Source organism: Mustela nigripes, unplaced genomic scaffold, assembly GCF_022355385.1.
Source record: "Mustela nigripes isolate SB6536 unplaced genomic scaffold, MUSNIG.SB6536 HiC_scaffold_148, whole genome shotgun sequence".
In the NCBI taxonomy this organism is placed as follows: domain Eukaryota; kingdom Metazoa; phylum Chordata; class Mammalia; order Carnivora; family Mustelidae; genus Mustela; species Mustela nigripes.
The window spans coordinates 10,962,215-10,982,338 of record NW_026739562.1 but is presented as its reverse complement, the minus strand read 5'-3'; the positions used below and the strand labels follow the sequence as shown (position 1 = coordinate 10,982,338).

At 37.2% G+C, this 20,124-nt stretch overlaps 1 protein-coding gene across 1 annotated transcript; it reads right to left on the bottom strand.

Annotated features, from left to right (window-relative positions):
- Positions 1 to 509: 509 nt before the first annotated feature.
- LOC132008365 (olfactory receptor 4C11-like) lies at positions 510 to 4,111 on the bottom strand. Its single transcript, XM_059386881.1, has 2 exons — positions 3,211 to 4,111; positions 510 to 511 (listed from the first exon to the last, which is right to left on the bottom strand). Coding segments are annotated over exons 1-2 (903 nt in total).
- Positions 4,112 to 20,124: the final 16,013 nt, after the last annotated feature.

Genomic DNA, 20,124 nt, shown 5'->3' with positions numbered 1-20,124 from the left:
ATTTATAAGGCAGACCAGAATAGGAGGAGCAATACATTAGTACATAGCCAGATGACCACAAGTTTCTATAACAAGTTTACATTAACTACAAGCAAACCTCGTGTTACCAGGTAGTTTCGGCTAAAGCCATTAGCAAGACAACCAACCAGGGAGTGGGTTATGGGAGGTACAGAACAACAAGGACTAACTAAGAACTCAGGACCCTGGCCACATTGTTCCCTATGGTAGGGAGAGTGTGTGGGAAGTCACGTAGGTGAGCGCACGACACATAACACAGACCCTTTCTCAGTGCACTCAACTTTCCTGTCCTTAACCTGTCAAGGTGTCTGGACTTTGAAGGAGACACAAGTCAGGGCCTGGTTTTGTCCTTGACTCCAACCCTGCAGTGGCCTCCAACATGATGCCATGGGTACCTGAAGAAGCAGTTGTGAAAATGGGCAAAACATAGGAATCAAAATCTGGTGTAGATGCTTTGGGTTTGCTCTCTGCCTGTTGGCTATCAATTCCTTCTCTTTGAAATAGATTCCGCCCCCCTCCCATGGTCAAATCATAAACTGTAATTGGTGTTTCCACCTATGCTTCAAGAGTAAGGACACAATCCAGGTTGGAAGACCAAGAAATCTTTTGTTGTTGTTTTACAAAAGTCATTGTTTCAGGGTGAGGAGCTTCACCCATAAAAAATACAATCTCAGGAACTTTGCTGGAATTTCTGGTATTTAAAAAAAAAAACTTTCCTTATCGAAATTTATTTATTTATTTATTTTAGTGGTTTTTTAAAAAAATATTTTATTTATTTATTTGACAGAAAGAGATCATAAGTAGGCAGAGGCAGGCAGAAAGAGAGAGGAGGAAGCAGGCACCCTGCTGAGCAGAAAGCCCAATGCAGGGCTTGCTCCCAGGATCCTGGGATCATGACCTGAGCAGAAGGCAGAGGTTTTAACCCACTGAGTCAGCCAGGTGCCCCTTAGGTATTTTTTAGACTGCAGCACAGCCTAGAGGTTCAAAGGACATTTAGGGCATAAAACATTACTTAATTCCTTAACTGAATTCTACTTTGCTCAAACACCAACATTCTACCTTGGGATCCTCTCTTTCTGAATCATGGGCTGAAGGAAAGATAGGGTGACAGATCTCTGTAGAACCCTACAGAACCTTTGTAACTGGCTGTTACCTGAGAAGGTCCAACAGAACCCCACTGTTGGCTAGCTATTTGAAGTAGCTCACAGGAAAATTGCCCTAACACTAACTATCCTTGTTGTCTCTAACACCCTGGTGATGATTCTGTCCTGGATCCTGAGGTACTTACTTGTCTGTACAACAAGCCTCCAACCTGAACATAGAGATGAGGGGAGCTAAAAAAAATAGCTCCCTTCACCACTGAAATCACAAAAACATTTTATGAGAGTTCCCTTGCATCTTTGAGAAAGTCATTTTATAATTTTTTCCCTGACCCATCAATGATTAATTTAAGACTTCTTTTCCTTTTTTCTATTCCAATACATGGAGTGATTCATTTTCCCCTTTCTTCATGACTACTTTCTAAAGTCAATCTCCATCCAATTTACTTTGAAGCCTTCCCCATTTACAGATAAGGTTTAATTACACAAACTTTTGTCCTTAACAATGGATATTTTATGTGAGTGTAAATCAATGTTTCTCAAATATCCTCAGTTATTCGCTGACCAACATCCTTTTTGAGACTTAAATATTTATTTTGCTACCTCTTACTATGTGAAATTCTGGGAATCTTTGGTGGCACAGGATAACATTTTGTCTTCCATTGGCAGAAATTATTCACATACTTGTGAAGTTCATTGTATTCTTTTATCATTAGCCTCTATCAAGTAAAGTAATACTGACATTAACTGGATGGGAATTATAAGCTCAACTACTGAAAGAGCATCACATGATAGTGCTCAATTATGAGATTATGATGTAGTTGTAGTGGTAGGTGTATATCACACATATCAAGTAGGTTATCTTTAAAACCAAAAATATAATTTTTAAAACATTCTTATATATATAAAACCAAAAGACCAAACTTGAAAAGTGAAGAAACATATTTTCTAATCCTGGGTTTTCCCAAGGAATCTGAATTTTTACTTTGCAGAAACTATTAAGAACTAAGAAAAAAAAAAATGTGTTTTTTCCTGATACCCAAACAAACGTGGCAGCCAAGAAAACAAAGCTACACTAGGTCAATAATATAGAGATACTCTGAAACTTCATTTTTTTCCCCCTTCAAATGTTCATATACCCACAAGTGATTCTCAAAAAACAAGAAGCCAATGGTGCTTTCTCCAGCTTGGATAAAGTCCCCACTTTCCTTTTATTTTTTCTTGGTCTTCACTGTGCATGATTTTCTAGTATCCTTTGTACCCTTTATCCTCTCTTCTGCATATTTCTGCTGCCAAACACATGCACTGCATCTCCCTTCTCCCTTGTGAAGAGTAATGGGAAGGATCCGACCAGAAGGCAGCTGATGGCCGATTCGCCAATCATTGCCAAGTATGAGATTCTTTTTCTCTCACCCTTCCCGGAATGTTTAGAGGTTCTCCAGTGGCAGTCCAGGTTTTCACTGAGATTTCTAGCTTTGACTGGAGTTTGAGAGTCCATCCATGTAGATTCCCCAGTGAGGAAAGCTCAGGTAAAGATTCCAGAGCAGAATTTTCTCAGAATACCTTCTCCAAATCCCACATTCTCAAGATGGCAACCTCCACTCTCTAAATTCCAGTTCCATATGGATTAGCTCTTATGACCACATTCAGAAACAGTAGAATAAAATATGGAAAAAGAATTGGTACGTGCACACATACGACCATTCTTTCACTAGTCAGTACTTTGTTTTCTGAAAACAAATTTGTATAGGAAGCTAACTCATTGTGTGAATATGACCCGTTATCAATAGCATTCAACTAAGGGCCCTCATAGGTTTCTCAAGATGGTTCTGGACTATAGGTAATCCTTTTCTCATGCAGTACTCTCATAATAACAGAATATAAGTATATATGTGTTAATATTTATTAATATTAACATAATTAAATATACAAAATATTAGTGTAATTTAAATTTATTATTTCTTTTTTCCACAGGGGGAATATTTTATCTTTCCTGTCCAAGAACCAAAACCAAGCTAGGAAAATACCAAGTTAAAGAAATATACAATAGAATCCCTGAATATCATGTATCAACAGAATCATACTAAGCTACACCATAACTTTTTCATGGCATTTTTCACTTCCGCATTCCTCAGTGTATAGATCAGAGGGTTGAGCAAGGGTGTCCCAATTGTGTAAAACACAGCCACCATCTTGTCTATTGGAAACGTGGTTGCTGGGCGTGTGTATATGAATATGCATGGACCAAAAAATAGGACAACCACAATAAAATGGGAGGTGCAGGTGGAAAGAGCTTTTCGCCTTCCTTCTGCACTGTGGTTTCTCAGAGAGTACAAGATGACAACGTAGGAGATAAGTAGAATTATGAAACTCACCATGCATATGGCTCCACTGTTGGAAACAACTAGCAAGTTTATTGCATAAGTGTCCATGCAGGCAAGTTTCAACAAGGGCTGCAAGTCACAGAAATAGTGGTCAATCACATTGGGGCCACAGAAAGGCAATCTCAAAACCAGGAAAAGTTGTGCTGAAGAGTGGATACAGGATCCCACCCAGCTCAGAATCACCAGTACACAGCAGACTTGGCGGCTCATGATGGTTGTGTATCGCAAGGGCTTACAAATGGCTACATAGCGATCAAAAGCCATGAGGATGAGCACAAAGATTTCCATGCATCCAAAGAAGTGGGCTGCAAAGACCTGAGTCATGCACTCATTGTAGGAAATGGTCTTCTTCTGAGAAATGGCATCCACAATCAATCTGGGGGCTGTGGTTGTAGAGAAGCAGGCATCAGCAAAGGACAGATAGAATAGGAAGAAGTACATAGGACTACCAAGGGTCCTGCTTGTTTTAATAGTCACTACAATGAGAAAGTTCCCCAACAGTGTGGCAAGGTAAAACATCAAGAAGACCGCAAATATTGCTTTCTGCTTTCCTGCATCCTGTGTCAACCCAAACAGAATGAATTCAGTCACACTGCTATTCATCACCATACTAGTGGCTGCAGGTAAGGTTCACTTGACAAGGGTTTAATCTGCAAAAAGAAGAAAAGACGTGACATCATGGGAAGACTAGTGGGCTGACCAAGGAATTCCTTCTTTTTGTTTCATGTTATGTTACCTCCAACTGCCTTTAATCCTCTATAAATTTCTGTAAATCTGGAGAAGTCCAAGCCTTTCCCAGATCCATCTATAGATTCAGAAACTAACTGCATTGCAACAAAACCTTTGCATTTGAAGAATAAAATTTATTTTTTTTAAATTTTGATTCCTACCAAGATTGAACATGGAAGAACTTGTACTTTTCTTGACCAAGCTACTTATATGCCTTGAAATGTATCTTTCATATGAAAAACGGAGTCAAATACTGGTCCTACCTTATGCTAAGTTTCCCCATGGTTAAAACAAAATTACATGACATATACACACATATAGTTCATGCATTATGTTTTTTTCTTTTTTTTTATTTACATGCTTTGAAATATGAAAAACACCATTCCAATATAATTAAGTACTGATATTGTTGTAGAATCCTTCCTGAAGAAAATATTTTCAATTCAGTTCACTCATGTGTGGGTTCTTGACTCCTTCATCTCTGACCCCGTCAGTATCTTGGATGAAACATGCTTTACAAAAATCTATTTTGAGAATCTTTTGCTTACATCTCTTGTGTTCAATGTCAACTTCATTGATGGTTGTTATGTAAAAATGTCTGTAAAACTTTGAGGTTGTCAAAACTGAAGAAAACTCCCATTTACCCTCTTTACTATACTTTTAAACTGAACTCAAGAACATGGAGAATCTCTGCATATGAATTCAATATGGTATAAAATTCCTAACAATGCCTATAATCTAATATAGTTTATCATCTAATCTAGTGTTTTGACTTCTATCTGTTTCTTTTTACCCTGAATTCCCCAGGGTAATTCTTTTAGAAATATCATTTGAAAAATATTTCATAATTCTAATCTAGTACTCTAGTACTCTGATTTTTCTATTTCATGTTCTTGCTCTTAGCATATGTAGTTTCTCATTGAAATCGTATATCATTTTCTGTTCTGATTTTGATTTGAAATTATTATACAGTTCTTCTCATATTACTATACTTCCCATAGTTTGTTTATTTAATTATGTGACATTGTGTTAACTTTTCTAAGTGACATTTATTTGACTCTTTGTCCATTGGGATATTGATACTACTTCCAATTTATACTCTCACAAGTAACAATTTCAAATAATTGATATATGAAAACATGATATTATCCCACACTCTAGAAATTATCATTGCTATTGATAATTACTAAAATGTTTTTCAGTATTTTGTGTCTATTTATTAGCCATTTTTAGATTGCAGAATAATTCATGACTATCATTAATTCTTCCAAGTATACAGAAGAATAAGAGAAGAAAATTAAAATCTGTCTCCAAATTATTGAGTCTATCATCCTACTCTACAGATATAACCCCTTTTGCTTTTTGATGTGCCCTTTTGGAAACATTCTATCAGTATCCTTGCATGTGTATCTCTACAACTGTTTTCTATATACAAGTATGGCCAATATTTCAAGGTTGATGATTTTGTAGAATAGCTGATGAACATCCAGACAAACAGAACTATTACTTTGTGACATTATCTTATTTTAGCACTTGGTTAAGATTTTGGAAAAAATTTATTTTATTAAGTGCATATACTTATCGCAAACCACGTTTTATATTTTTACTATATTTTGTACAAAAATACTGCTATTCTGAGAATCTTTTACCTTTTGTCAGTTTATATTTTGCAATCTTGATATTTTATCTGGAATAGGTATTAATCTAGCAAAATAATTACATTCTTGGCCAAGAACAGAGTTGCTAGAATAGATGCCTTGAGTTCAAATACCACCTCCAATATTAACTGCCTTGAAAAAGCAATTTTAAACATGATCATGGTACCTTTTCAGATAAAATGAGAAAAAAAAATCTGGCTCATAAGAAGTAAGTAATAAGTAAGATATTTGGAGTCGTGCATACGTAAGAACTTAATTACATAATATTGCATAATAGTTGCATAATAAGTAAGTACTATGTAAGTCCCAGGCTCTGCCTCTTTTACTATTAAAGTTTTAACTTTTCTGATTTTCTGATTTTCTGATTTTCTTTCTTTTCATATAGTCCAAGTTGTCAATTTCTCCATTTTAATTCAGTCTCTTTTCAACACATTTTAAAAATGTACTATCTATGTTTTTCTCTCATAATTTTATAATTAAATTTTATTTAAATATTGAATCACAATTATATCACAATGAAGTTATTGTAAAGAATGGATAAAATGCTCACCTGATTGAAATTCTCTAATATGAGTTTTAAAATCAATGTAGATGGAATTATTCATTATGTAAGGTACTTTGTGATTGGTATTAGAAAAATACAAACCATCTGCTTGAGAAGAGTACAAATTCCCAAAGGATAGATTGGTAGTAAAAAATTCATAATTATGTAAACTTTAACTGAAGAAGACAGGTTCTAAACCAGATTCCCTGAGATGCAGGTATTGTAAAGAAGAGCAGAGAAGTAGCTGGGCTCCTCTGTTAGCAACTAGTGCATGATGACTGAAGCTAGACAGCCTAGATTCATACCCCACCCAACTGTCCACTATGGTGCAACGTTTAACAAGTCCCTTGATATCTCTGTGTTTCGCTTTCTTCACCTGCAAACATTAAGAGTGAAATAACCTACTCTGTAGGGTTTCTGTGGAGGCTAAATAATTCAGTGTGCACAAAGCATGGGAGATGCAGGTCTGTACTCCCTGCAACTGAAATGGTTACTTGAACTATGTTTATTCATATCAATTCTCCATTATGATTATTAATATTGACTTTCAAAGTTGTTAATCTACCTTGCTCATTTACCTGCAATAGAGCTGCACAACAGTTTTACACACAAATTTCCTTTGCTGGCTGGCTGAAATAATATCGTTACTGTTGATCATGCCAATTGGCTTATGGTGATAAGAACCTCATAATGATGTCTCCAAATGCCTTGAATAAATTTAAAAAAAAACAAAACAGAGAAAAGGCATATAACAGCTTCATTATGTGGGGTCCATAATGAGAAGTAAATAGAAATAAAATAGGCCCTTAGTTGTAAAGAGTTTGTGATCCAAAGGTATGATATGAAAAACAGAGGGAGAGAGTATTTGAGATGAAAAAAATCAAATCTAAGTATTAGTAGAGATGATAAGCCAAAGAGGTCAATATAACCTCTAGACATATTCTAAAGTCATTGTGGAAGAACTTGGAAAATCAAGTTTTCCTCCAGCCAAAGGCCATGAAAGCCAGGTTATGAAGTTTGAATATACTTTTGAGGTTAAATATAAAATTTGGAGACATACAAATATGGGAGCTGATTTTATTAAGATTTATTCAGTACCTAAGAACAAAATTACTCATATTTTTTTCAAATATTTGATTTATTTATTTGGCACACAGAGAAAGAGAGAGAGAGCACAAGTAGAAGGAGCAACAGGCAGAAAGGAGGAAGTCCCACACAGGGCTGGATTCCAGGAACCTGAGTTTAAAACCCGACCAAAAGGCAGCCACTTAACCTCTTGAGTCACTCAAGTGCCCTGTAAAATCATTAAGTTGTTTAATAAAATTTAGTCAGGGCGCCTGGGTGGCTCAGTGGGTTAAAGCTTCTGCCTTCAGCTCAGGTCATGATCTCAGGATCCTGGGCTCCAGCCCCACATCTGGCTCTCTGCTCAGCAGGGAGCCTGCTTCCCCTCTGTCTCTGCCTGCTGCTCTGCCTACTTGTGATCTCTCTCTCTCTGTGTCAAATAAATAAATAAAATATTTTAAAAAAATAAAAGAAAATTTAGTCATCTTTTTTTTTTTTTCCTAAATGTAGTCCCATTGGACTTTGAGCTTATCTGTAATGAAGTACCTACATCCTTCAAGATGTATGAGCTGCACTGAAGACATCCATCTTTGTATCCCCTGAACTGAGAAACTCAGGGGAAACCATATAAGTGCATTTGCTGTATTCCCAACAAAATGAATCTGTGGTGGCTTCAGAATTGTCACATCCCCTCATAGTGAAGGATCAGAAATGCTTACTCTCAGCTGTCGCTGGGGCCGGATGGGTAGCAAACACCCACAGGAGCCCTCAGTGTTAATAAGACCATTCTGTTGTTGCTTTTTCTTTTTTTATTGTTGTTGCTGTCAAAACTCTTGTTTTTAAAGCAGTGTTAGATTCACTGCAAGGCCTAAGAAGGTACAGAGTCCTTATATAGTCCCTGCCCCCACACAGATATCACCCCCTGCCATTATCAGCATCTCCCACCAAAATGGCACATTTGTCACAACTGATCATTTAACCATGACACATCACCACCACCCAGAGGCCAGCGTTTACCCCAGGGATCACTCTTGGTGTGGTACATTCTGTGGAATTGGAAAAATGTTAGTGACATACATCCATCATTATAATATCACACAGAGTATTTTCGCTGCCATAAAAGCAGGGTCATCTCAGATTCCCAAAACACAGAAAATAATAATTATTTTCACACAATGTCTAGTATTTCTTAAATTCTAAATAAAATGTCTTACATTGTTTTGTGTAAGAAAAAAAAAAGAACACACTGAGAAATCTATGCGAGTTTTCATTGTGAGCAACATTAGATCACAGACACCACAAAAGCAGGTTGGTATTTCATAAACGTGAGTATTATAAATGGCCAATTCTAGAATTCATGAAGTGGGTTTTCTAAGTTTCTAAACAGAAAGAAAAGACACAATGTTAGATATTCCCTTTTCTCCTCCTTCTCTCCTCTCTCTCTCTTTTTACCTCCTTCCTATAGCTTGAAAAGGAAAAGTAATCATTTATAAAATATGATGGATCAAAAATATGATAAAATAGCTTCTGTGATTTTCAATTGCAATGGCTAAAACATTCACCATGACTTCCGAGGCCCTCAAACACTGTGCCACCATCTTCCTTATCACTTTTCCTCCCAGTGCCTCTGGGCATGTATACTCCAGCCACACCTGAAACTTGTTGTCCCCTGTAAATATGCCCACACCATTTCATTCACCAAATTTTCAATATTTCTTAGTGCTTAAATGATCTCCCTCTGAAACAACCTCCACTCTCCTTCGTTACACTGCGCAGAGTACCAGCTTCTGATACAGTCTCTTCAAAAAGCTTTCCGTGTTTTCCCAAACCACTTTCTTACTAAGGACCTTCCACTGGTAAAATGTATGTGTGTGTGTGTATTTGTGTAATGAATCATGCAGCCCTTAATTATAGCCTTATTTCTTTTTGCTTTCATATAATTGTTCATTTGACTTTATATCTCGTAAGACAAGTTGACACTGCTCTATTTTGTGCAATTGAGGCTAAGCTGACAGGCAGTTTAGCAGAGAGCAGTAAAAAAAAAAACAAAAACAAAAAACAAAAAAACAAGTATCAGATCTGTAGCTTTTGTGCTCCATGGCAACTCCATGGCAACTTATCCCTCTTATACACTCCACCCTCCAATGCCCTGCAAATCATCAGACTAAAACCATAAGGGTGGAGTCAGTATAAAGCCAGAAACCATAAATAGGTAAGGAAGAAAACCATTGGAATGTCAAGTACATGTCTTGACTATCAAATGGATGGAAAATTCAGGATATGTCAAAAAAAGAGACCATAATTTATATTTATATTTATATTTAAATATAAAGCCCCAGTGCAAGGCTAGGCAAAGAATCTTGCTAAGGAGTGCTTCTTCTTAGGACTTTGCTAGAGAGTTTGCTTCTCATTTGTCCTCTCCATATATCATTCTTTACTCCAAAACCAGAAAGAGAATATAATTCGTAGGTGACAGTGGGTTTGGGCAGTCAACAGTATCATTGATATCAGAACAACCAAGATCATTGTATCATAGACTCATGGTATCAACAGTATCTCTGCATGCCAAATGCATGTGGTCAGTATACCTTCAACATTGCAAATAAGAAATCCACCAACAGAGGAGACTATACCTCTGGCCCTTCAATGGACTCAATTCAATAAGAATCACTCCAGAGACAGTGCTACATCAAGCAGAGGCCACTGGAAGCTGGGAACCCTGACACATCATAATCTTCTCATCACTGAGAGAAATGTATTTCTGGAACTTCATGCTTTTCAGGAGACAGGACAAAATAATGGCAATGGCCAGAAATACCCAGTCCCTAATGAAAGGCAAGAAAAAAGACATACTTTAGTTGGGCTTGAAAACTTACCTTATTTCTTATTTCTTATAAAGAAAGAGATGAGGTCCAATAGAGAGCTCATAGTTTTTGCTCTTGCAATTCTGATTTATTTTGAAGATGAATCATGTGCAGTGTGTTTACAACATGTAAACTGTACCTCAAGTACATCTACTCAGCTTTCCACTGCAGGATCTTTGGGGAGAGAAGATACTTCACAGTAGCCAGTCTTTCCTAGAAGGCTTGAGGTAGACTTCTCTGAAGGGTCTGTAATATCAGCAGAAAGTTTGCTACTGCTACTTTTAGAACTTTATAGCATAAAAAGGAAATATCCCCACTATTCTATGATAGAAACATCTCTAAAGCCAGCTATATTACCCCAGAACAATTTCCTGGCAGAACACATGGATGAAACATTTCTTCTTCCTCCATCAGATAGTTATAGAGACTTCAGAGAGGTTCACAAATACCCAGTCTCTGGAGGGATAAGGACTCTGTCCCTCCCACCCATCCCTAAAGGATTTGCTCTATAAACTACTTAGCTCAAGCAGTGCAGAATCACAGCGAACCGTGGTGCCAAGGAATCCTGGACAAACCTGTCAACAAGTAGATTATGTCCTCAGAGTCCTTTTCTCCTCTTAGTCTCCCAAAGGGACTCTGCTCATTTCAGTTACCAACTGTTCCACTCACGTCCATGCTCTGAGGGAAAAGAACACCTTTAAAATCACTCTGAAGTATAGACTATTAAAAGGCCCCAAAGACCATGCTCTTTATGTTCAGTCTTTTCTAAATAAACACAAAGCTCTTAGCCCTAGTATGTTTCAATGAAGGGGACAACATTCAATTCTAGTTTCATGATTTATGTCTCTGTGACTTTAGGCAAGTTTCTTAACTTCTCTCAGCTTCCTATTCTAGAAAACATTGCTGTAGATATAATAATTATTATCCATCTTAATAGTACTATAAATATAAATTATTACAGTGGAAACTATATTCTAAAATATTCTGAAGTCATTAAGTCAGTAGTAAGGAAAGAAGGTAAAGAAAGTGGAAATGAAAATTCTTTTACATTTTATTCTATTTTAAAATGAAGTTGTTATAGTTTAAGTACAATAAAATGCACCTTATTTTTTTATTGAACAACTGTATAGATTACTCAGTGCTTGCCATGACTGGTGTATTCTCAAACCTTTCACCTGTTTCACCCATTATCCACTTTGATGCCCTGCACCAAGTCTTATCTCTCTTCTGATCAATGCTCTCCAGAGGTACCCCACTGTTGTTTTCATCAAAAATGAAGTCATTAAATGTAACCTACAAGGATCTGCATGATCTGGACTCACCAACCCCTCTCTGACCTCATCTAATATTCTTTGTGTTCCCATCTCACTGGATTCAAACCCTTCAACACATTTCTGCCATATATATCCACATGGGTGACATACTCCCCTTTTTCAACTATCTATTCAAATGTTATGTCCTCCATGAAGACTACTCTGACCACGTCTATAAAGCTGCAGACTGGAGAAAGAGTTAAGATGGTGGAGGAGTAGGGGGCCCTAATTTCATCTAGTCCCTGGAAATAAACTAGATAGCTACCAAATCATTCTGAACACCTGCAAAATCACCCAGACACCCGAGAAAAGAACTGTTACAATTCTACAAATGAAAAAGTGACAGCGTTTTGCAGGGTAGGAGCTGCAGAGACATAAATCCAAGGCAATCTATGGGAAGATAACCCTGGGAAGAGGGAGCCTCAGGAAGCTGGGTGCTAGAAAATGGTAAAAGCAACAGAGCACAAAATTAAAACCTTTAGAATTTTTTCCTGAAAGGTGCTCAGGGGATGAAGTGTGGCAGGATTCCAGGTGGGACACTGTGGTCTCAGGATCACCAGGGTCACAAAAAGAATGGGGAAGCTTTACTGTTGCAAAGTTCCCAGGTAGTGGCAAACAATGAATCCAGGCACCAGCTTTCTGTTCAATGTTTCCATAAACTGCAAACTGCAGCACATTCTGGTGACCAGTCTCCTGTCAGGGGCCCAGCAAGTGGGAGAACCATGGAGAGATTTCCCCTCCCCCCTCCCTGGTAGCAACAGTACTGGTGCCTCCTGCAAGAGTCCATAATCTTTGGACACTAGAAATGGTGCTGTGTGCCTGAGATAGAAATTCTTGGTCACAGACTAGGTGAACACAGAATGTGGACTGAAACCAGGAAGACCAGAATTATTGAGTCCTCTTCTCTGAGGGCTATCTAAAGGGTGAAGAGCATGAATTTTCCTCTCCAGGGCAGGAGATCAGGCTGTGCCATTTTCATTCTCATCTTCCATAGCAGTGGGGAAAGCCTTCATGGAACAAAACCCACATAGAGCAATCTGGTGTCACTTAAACTGAGCCCAACCCCCTGGCAAAGTCGGTGCAATTCCACCCTGGACAAAGACACCTGAGACTCAGCATAACATGACCTCCCCCCAGAAGACCAGCAGGAATATCCAGCTAACATCAAGTTGATTGTTCAACAAGAACTGCAAAAAGCCAGTGCTAGGGGAAAATATATATTACATTTGTGGACTTTTCTCATGATTCTTTATTCTTTTGATTTTTTTTTCCTTTTCAACTAATTTCTTGTTTTATCAGCACTTTTTAAAGTATTTTCCAATGTTCCTTTCCTTAGGTACATTTTATCATTTCCTTGTATTTAATTTTATTTTTGTATATATGTAAATTTTTCTTTCTAGACAATTTGGGGATATAGTTTCTTCTAACAAACAAACCAAAATATACCCAGGATCTAGTGTATTGCTTTGTTCTGTTCAACTATTTCATTCTATTTTTTTCTCTCTTTTCCTCCTCTTTCTGTTTTTCTCTCTCTCTCTTTCATTTCCAATTTGTCTCTTCTAATTAGTTTAGTGTACATTTTTTTCTGAGGTTATGCTATGTTATAGCATAGGTTATGTTAGTAACCTATGGTTATTTAGTATTTTAGTATCTAGGTTATGTTAGTATTTTGTTCTTTGATTCATCCATTCTTCTCTGGACAGAATGACAAAATGGAAGAACTCACCCAAGAGAACAAGAGGGAATAATGACACAGTAACCAGATCAGTATGGACATAAGTAGGATGTTGGAATTAGGGTTCAGAATAATGATTACAAATATACTAGCTGGGGGATTCCTGGGTGGCTCAGTCATTAAGTGTCTGCTTTTGGCTCAAGTCATGATCCTAGGGCCCTGGAATTGAGCCCCACATTGGGCTCCCTTCTCAGCAGGAAGCCTGCTTCTCCCTTTCCTACTCCCTCTTCTTGTATTCCCTCTCTCATTGTCTCTGTCTCTGTCAAATAAAAATAAAATCTTAAAAAAAAAGATATTAGCTGAGCTTAAAAAAAAAAAAAAAGGATAGAAGACACTAGATTATCCCTTTATGGAGAAAAAAAGAACTAAAGTCTAGTCAGGTGAAAATAAAAAAAAAGTCTATTAATGAGATGCAATAAAAAATGGCATCTCTAGCTGCCAGTATAAATGAAGCAGAAGAGAGAATCAGTGATATAAAAGACAAAGTGATAATAAGAAACTGAGAAAAAGAGGGATAAACAACTACTGAATCATAAGGGAAAATTTCTAGAGAAAAGTGATGCCATAAAGCAAAACAATATTAGAATAGTTGGGATCCCAGAAGAAGAGGAAAGTAAAAGAGGGGCACTAGGTATTTAAGAGCAATGTAAGAATGTTCCTATTATGGGGAAGGAAACAAACATTCAAGTCCAGAAGAGAAAGAGAACCCCCTCAAAATCAATAAAAATAGGTCAACACCTCGATATATAGAAGTAAAGTTTGCAAATTTCAGAGACAAATCAAAAGTCCTGAAATCAGCTCAGGACAGGAGTTCTTTACATAGGTAGAAACTTAATAGACTGGCAGCAGACCTATCCCCCTCAAAATCAATAAAAATAGGTCAACACCGCGATATATAGAAGTAAAGTTTGCAAATTTCAGAGACAAATCGAAAGTCCTGAAATCAGCTCAGGACAGGAGTTCTTTACATGGGTAGAAATTTAATAGACTGGCAGCAGACCTATCCACAGATACCTGGCAGGCCAGAAAGGATTGGCATGATATATTCAGGGTGCTAAATGAAAAACTATGCAACAAATAATATTTTATCCAACAAGGCTGTCATAGAAGGAGAAGAAAATAGAAGGAGAGATAAAGAGCTTTCAAGACAAACAGAAACTAAAAGAATTTGTGACACTAAACCAGCCCTTCAAGAAATATTAAAGGGGATCCTTTGTGTGAAGAAAGAGCCCAGAAGTAACATAGACTGGAAAGGAATAGAGACAATATACAGAAACAACAAGGGGCATGGAGCCTACTTAAGATTTTTCTCTATCTCTCCCTTTGCCCAACCCCACTACCTCTCTGAAAGGAAAAAAGAAGAAAAAACTTAAAAAAAAAAAAAGTCAAGAAAGAATACAAAGATCAGGCATGCTATTAAGAATTTGATATTAAATAAGCATAAGGAAGGCCTCAATGAGGAGTGATTAGAATAATGTCATAAGTAGATGACACTATTGGACACACACCCATATATTAAGTAGGGGAAGTCTGCCTGATGTCCAAGAAATTGCAAGAAATGAAGCCAGTATGTCTGCAGCTAAGGGAACAAGTATGAAGTGCCAGAAGAAGCCAAAGGGGCAATAGAAGTTCAAATCATTGTAAGAATTTGGTCCTTTTCTCTGAGCAAAATTGAATTACTCAAGGATTTTAAGCAGATAAGTGAGCTGTGCTGAAAATAGACTTAACGGAGCAAGAGTGGAGGGAAGAATAATTCTGAGTTTGTGACTATGATTTAAGTGAATTAAGTGAGAGATTATGGCAGATCATAACAAGATAGAAGGAGACTTGGTGGTAAAAGTGATCATATTCTGATATATTTTGAAGGTAAACAAATGTTTTTCTAACAGTTTAGGAGTGGACTGACATATTATCAATTTTTCTGGACTTCCATGTTTTTGGCCTGGGAAGCTAGAAGGATGGAATTTTCTGGGGAAGGCCACAGGTGTTTGATTGCAACAACAATCAGTCACTGCTGGTCTCCCGGGCTGGGATGAGGCCAGTGGGGGTGCTCAGCCTGGTGGTGGTTCCTGAGGAGGGGTCCTGGAGACACCGGGAGTTTAGGACCTGTAAGGGAAATAAGGGGCCATCCATGCACCTCTTCCCCTGCAACAACATGCCTACTACATGTTTAGTACTATTCACAGATGACCTGGGCCTTATTTCCCTGTGGACTCCACTGTTGCTGGGATTCTGGCAGACATGATTTTTACCATTGTGATACCTCTAACAGACTGATTGTACAGAATATGCTGGAACCATCTCACAGATCTTACATCCTCTGTGCTTCAAGCCCTGCTCAGGGAGGAGTCTACCTACCCCCTTTCTCTGCCCTTCCCCCTCTGCTTGTGCTCACTCTCCACCTCTCTCCCACATAAATAAATAAAACCTTAAAAAAAAAAAAAGAAGAAAGAAAGAAGAAAGAAAGAAAGAAAGAAAGAAAGAAAGAAAGAAAGAAAGAAAGAAAAAAAGAAGTTGGGGCACATGGATAGCTTAGTTAGTTAAGCATTTGCCTTTCATTCTGGTCATGAGTCCTGGGATTGAGCCCTGATTCAATCTCCCTGATCAGCAGGGAGCCTGCTTCTCCTTATCCCACTCCCCCTTTTTATGTGCTCTCTCTCCCTCAAATAAATAAATAAAATCTTAAAAAAAAAAAAGAAAGAAAAGAAAAGAAAGGGAAGAAAAGAAAAGAAAGGAAAAAGAAAAGAAAAGAAGTGGACTGATGAAGGCATGCTACAGTCATATGCAGATGTTGCCTATGTTGCCTATGTTGGACACACATGGAGTGATGAGAGGAAACTGTTGTCTGCTGCTCTTCGAAATTTAAAGAATCAACAATACACCACCTCTGAGCTCAAACTGATGTTCCTATGAACACCTCCTCCCAGGGAAGCTTTCCCAACATGACTGTCTCGTGAAGGAATTTCAACAGATTTGATAGCAAAACCCAGCAGTAATGAAATGTGAATTTTCACCATGAATGTAAATATGTAATTCACACAACACTAAAGAAAGGTAATTGCCCAGAGTGCCAGGGTGGCTCAGTCATTAAGCACCTGATTTCAGCTCAGATCATGATCCCAAGGTCCAGAATCGAGCCCCACATCAGGCTCCCTGCTCCACGGGAAGCCCATTTCTCCCTCTTCCACTCCCTCTTCTTGTGTTCCCTCCCTTGCTGTGTCTCCCTCTGTCAAATAAATAAATAAAGTCTTGAAAGAAAGAAAGAAAGACAGAAAGAAAGAAAGATAGATAGATAATTGCCCTGACACCTCAAAGCAACAAATAGTTGAAGTGGCTGAGTGGATACCACTTCATGAGCCCAGCCAAGGGTCATAGCTTGCACTAAACCACATCAGCCTAGTTTTCCTCAATTTGACCCAAAACAACTCAGTACAGTAACTCTGGAATTCATCATCTTTGCTGTCTTCTGAGTACACACACTACAGTATCAATTATGCCTTATAAGAAACTAAATGAAAATAATTAACATTTAAAAATTATCACTATTCTAGCATAACCACACCACACTTCTTTATGTAAATGTGAAACAGCCTAGGCTCAGATGTTTCAGGAATCTTGTGTTTCGGGATTTTTAAAATTTTTTTATTTTTTTACCAAGACTGCTTAATTATGCCCCAAAAGATCTTCCAGTTGAAGTCATGTACAGTTTAAGTGGACTGAATACTATGTCTTTATTTTTAAAAAATATTTATTTGAGAGAGATATAGTGAGAGAGATCATGAGAGGGGAGAAGGTCCAAGAGAGAAGTACACTCTCCATGGACTTGGGAGCCCGATGCGGAATTTAATTCCGGGACTCCAGGATCATGTCCGGAGCTGAAGGCAGTCACCCAACTAACTATTCAGGTACCTGAATACTATGTGTTTTCAAACTGTTTTACAAGCCTATTCTGAAAATAAATTATTTAGTAAAGTTGCCTAGAAAGAATCAAAAAGAACATTTAACATGTATCAAAAAGAAAAATGTAATCTGACAGAAATACTTTAGACTAATCATCTCTACTAGATTAAAAAAAAAATTAGATTTTAAACAGATCCACCTGGAGGGACTATATGTCTAGTTTATATAACTGTCCTTTCAAACAGTGCCTAATTATAAATTTAAAAAATATCTAATATTAAGTTGTGAATTTATACACACACAGGTTTCCAGTATATTAAACTTATTTTTTAATTTCTTTTCATTATTCCAGAGTTCATTCTTTATGCACAATAACTTATTATTTTTTAATTTTTATTTTTTTAATTTCTTTTCAGTGTTCCAGAATTCATTGTTGATGCACCACACCCAGTGCTCCATGCATTATGTGCCCTCCATAATATCCACCACCTTTTGAAAGGGAAAAAAATCATTTATTAAATATAAAGATATCTTTAGATATATAAAGGAAAGTATCAAGCAAGTACTTGAGTGTACAAATATGCCATTCAAGGAGGAGGTCTGTAGTGTAAATGCAAATTAGTGAATCATCAGCATAGAGATAGTATTTAAAGTCACAAAAACCCTGGATTTTATTTTACTTTTAATCTAACTTAGGAAATGAAATTTTTCCTCTGAGCTTTAGATTCCTAAATACATGCACTTTCAGAGAAATCTCAGCCAAACATAACTTATAGAAAAAGAAAAACAAAACAAAACAAAACAAAAAACAAAACAAAAAAACTTCCTGATCACGAATGATCTTCCACAAATACGCACCTAATGGAAGTTCCTAAAACTAAAAATTGAAAAGCCTTCACTCCTTCATAATCTCACTTTCAAACTATTTCTCTTTTCTCCTCTTCCCATCTGTTTCTATAGCAATATCAAAATATAGCAATTAAGGGAAATAAGGGAAAGCTACATTTGTGGCAAATGTGGTAAGGCAAGTAGCTTATTGATGCCTTATGTTACCAACCAAGAAATTCCTGCCTCATCATCTACAGGATTTGTACTTTTCTAAGATTTATTTATTTATTTGAGAGAAAGAGAGAGAGCGCGCGAGAGAGATCATGAGAGTAGGGGGAAGGGCAGAAGGAGAAAATCTTCAAGGAGACTCCCCACTGAGCATGGAGCCCTGCGAGGGGCTAGCTCTCACAACCCATGACCTGAGCAGAAACCAAGAGTCAGATGCTTAACTAACTCAGTTATCTGGGTACCCCTATAGGATTTATACTTGGAGAGATTTTCCAGTACAGGAGATGAACTGTAAATAAATCTTCCAAACCTTCATTGTCAGAGTTTGAAATCTGACCTTTATTTTCAGGGAGGCATACTCAACCAAAGCCTCTTAGAATGGATTTAGATGGGTTCATCTGCCACACTTCAAGCTCTAGTTACCAGATTTGTAGGAAAGTAGTCTTGATTATATTTATTCTGAGACAGAACCATTGCCCTGCCCACTCACACAGGGGATGACTATGGTTGTCCCTACTCATTCATTAACAGTACTTGAACTAGAATGTAAGTCTAATGACATACATGAAAAATATGAATCAAAACACTAAAGTGCTTATTCTAGCCACTAGTCAGTAGTTTTTTTTTCTCCAGAGAGGAAAATCTCTATAGGAAGCCAAATTACCATGCAAAGTTTGCTTAGTAAAGGTAGAATTCAAGAAACCATAACCTGAAACATTTCTCTCATCCCAGAAATGTACACGCCATGGATAAGCAATCTTATCAACTAGTCATGAAACAATCCCTTGTATATTCCTTTTTTGGATGAAATATTGTAACATTAGTTCTATTTTCTCTGTCAGCCATTGCTTTTCTAATATGTATGATCTTATCAAGGAAGCATTGGTTTTTATAATATAACTCTCAGAATTGGATAAAGTTGTCCCCAATTCATCAACCAACAATTAGAGAAATGCCCATGGGCTTTTATGACAAATTAATATGACACTAAGAATATGAATAAATAATAGTAAACATGATGAACAAAGAAGAAAGATATTAAAATACATAGAAACTTTGGATCAACACAATGAATTTATTTGATATAGCTAGAATTATACTATTTGAATAGGTCATGAGTTATATCCTTGGACATGCTCAAGAGACCAAAAAACAAAAAAAAAAAAAACGGCCTTTTTTTACAGATGTTACAAAGGGAAGATAACCACCAAATAGAGGCTTAATTAGTTGATATTTATAGTCCTGTGGGATCATCAACTTCTTGTACTCACTTGGAGATATTCATCATTGAGCCAGAAAGGATAAGATCCAGATCTAGTAGTGTCAAAACTGATTTGCCAACAAAGTAGGTCAGTCAAAATTAGGGACCAGTCTTTCAACCCAGGTCAGAACAATGGAAAAAAGAAACACAAACTAAATAATGTACAAAGTAGGGAGCTAAAGCGATAGATGCAATGAAAGCTGACTTGCAATCTGCTGTGCAGACAGCAGAAGAGTGAAGGGGACTTATCTCTCACAAATACTACTGTGTTTGATAGTGTGTCACTCTATGGTGCTAACTCAAAATGAAGTGGATCTGTGCTCTGTGGTCATTCTGCCTATGTCTACAAACATCCTACTGGGAGAAGATTCAGATGTCCATATTGGGATGATTTTTTTTTTTTCTTTTCCATCAGTCCAATTTTATTTAAGTTACTACAGAGTTAGAAATTGGAGTCCTCTGTTTCGTTTTGTTTTGTTCGTTTGTTTTTCGATTTCAAG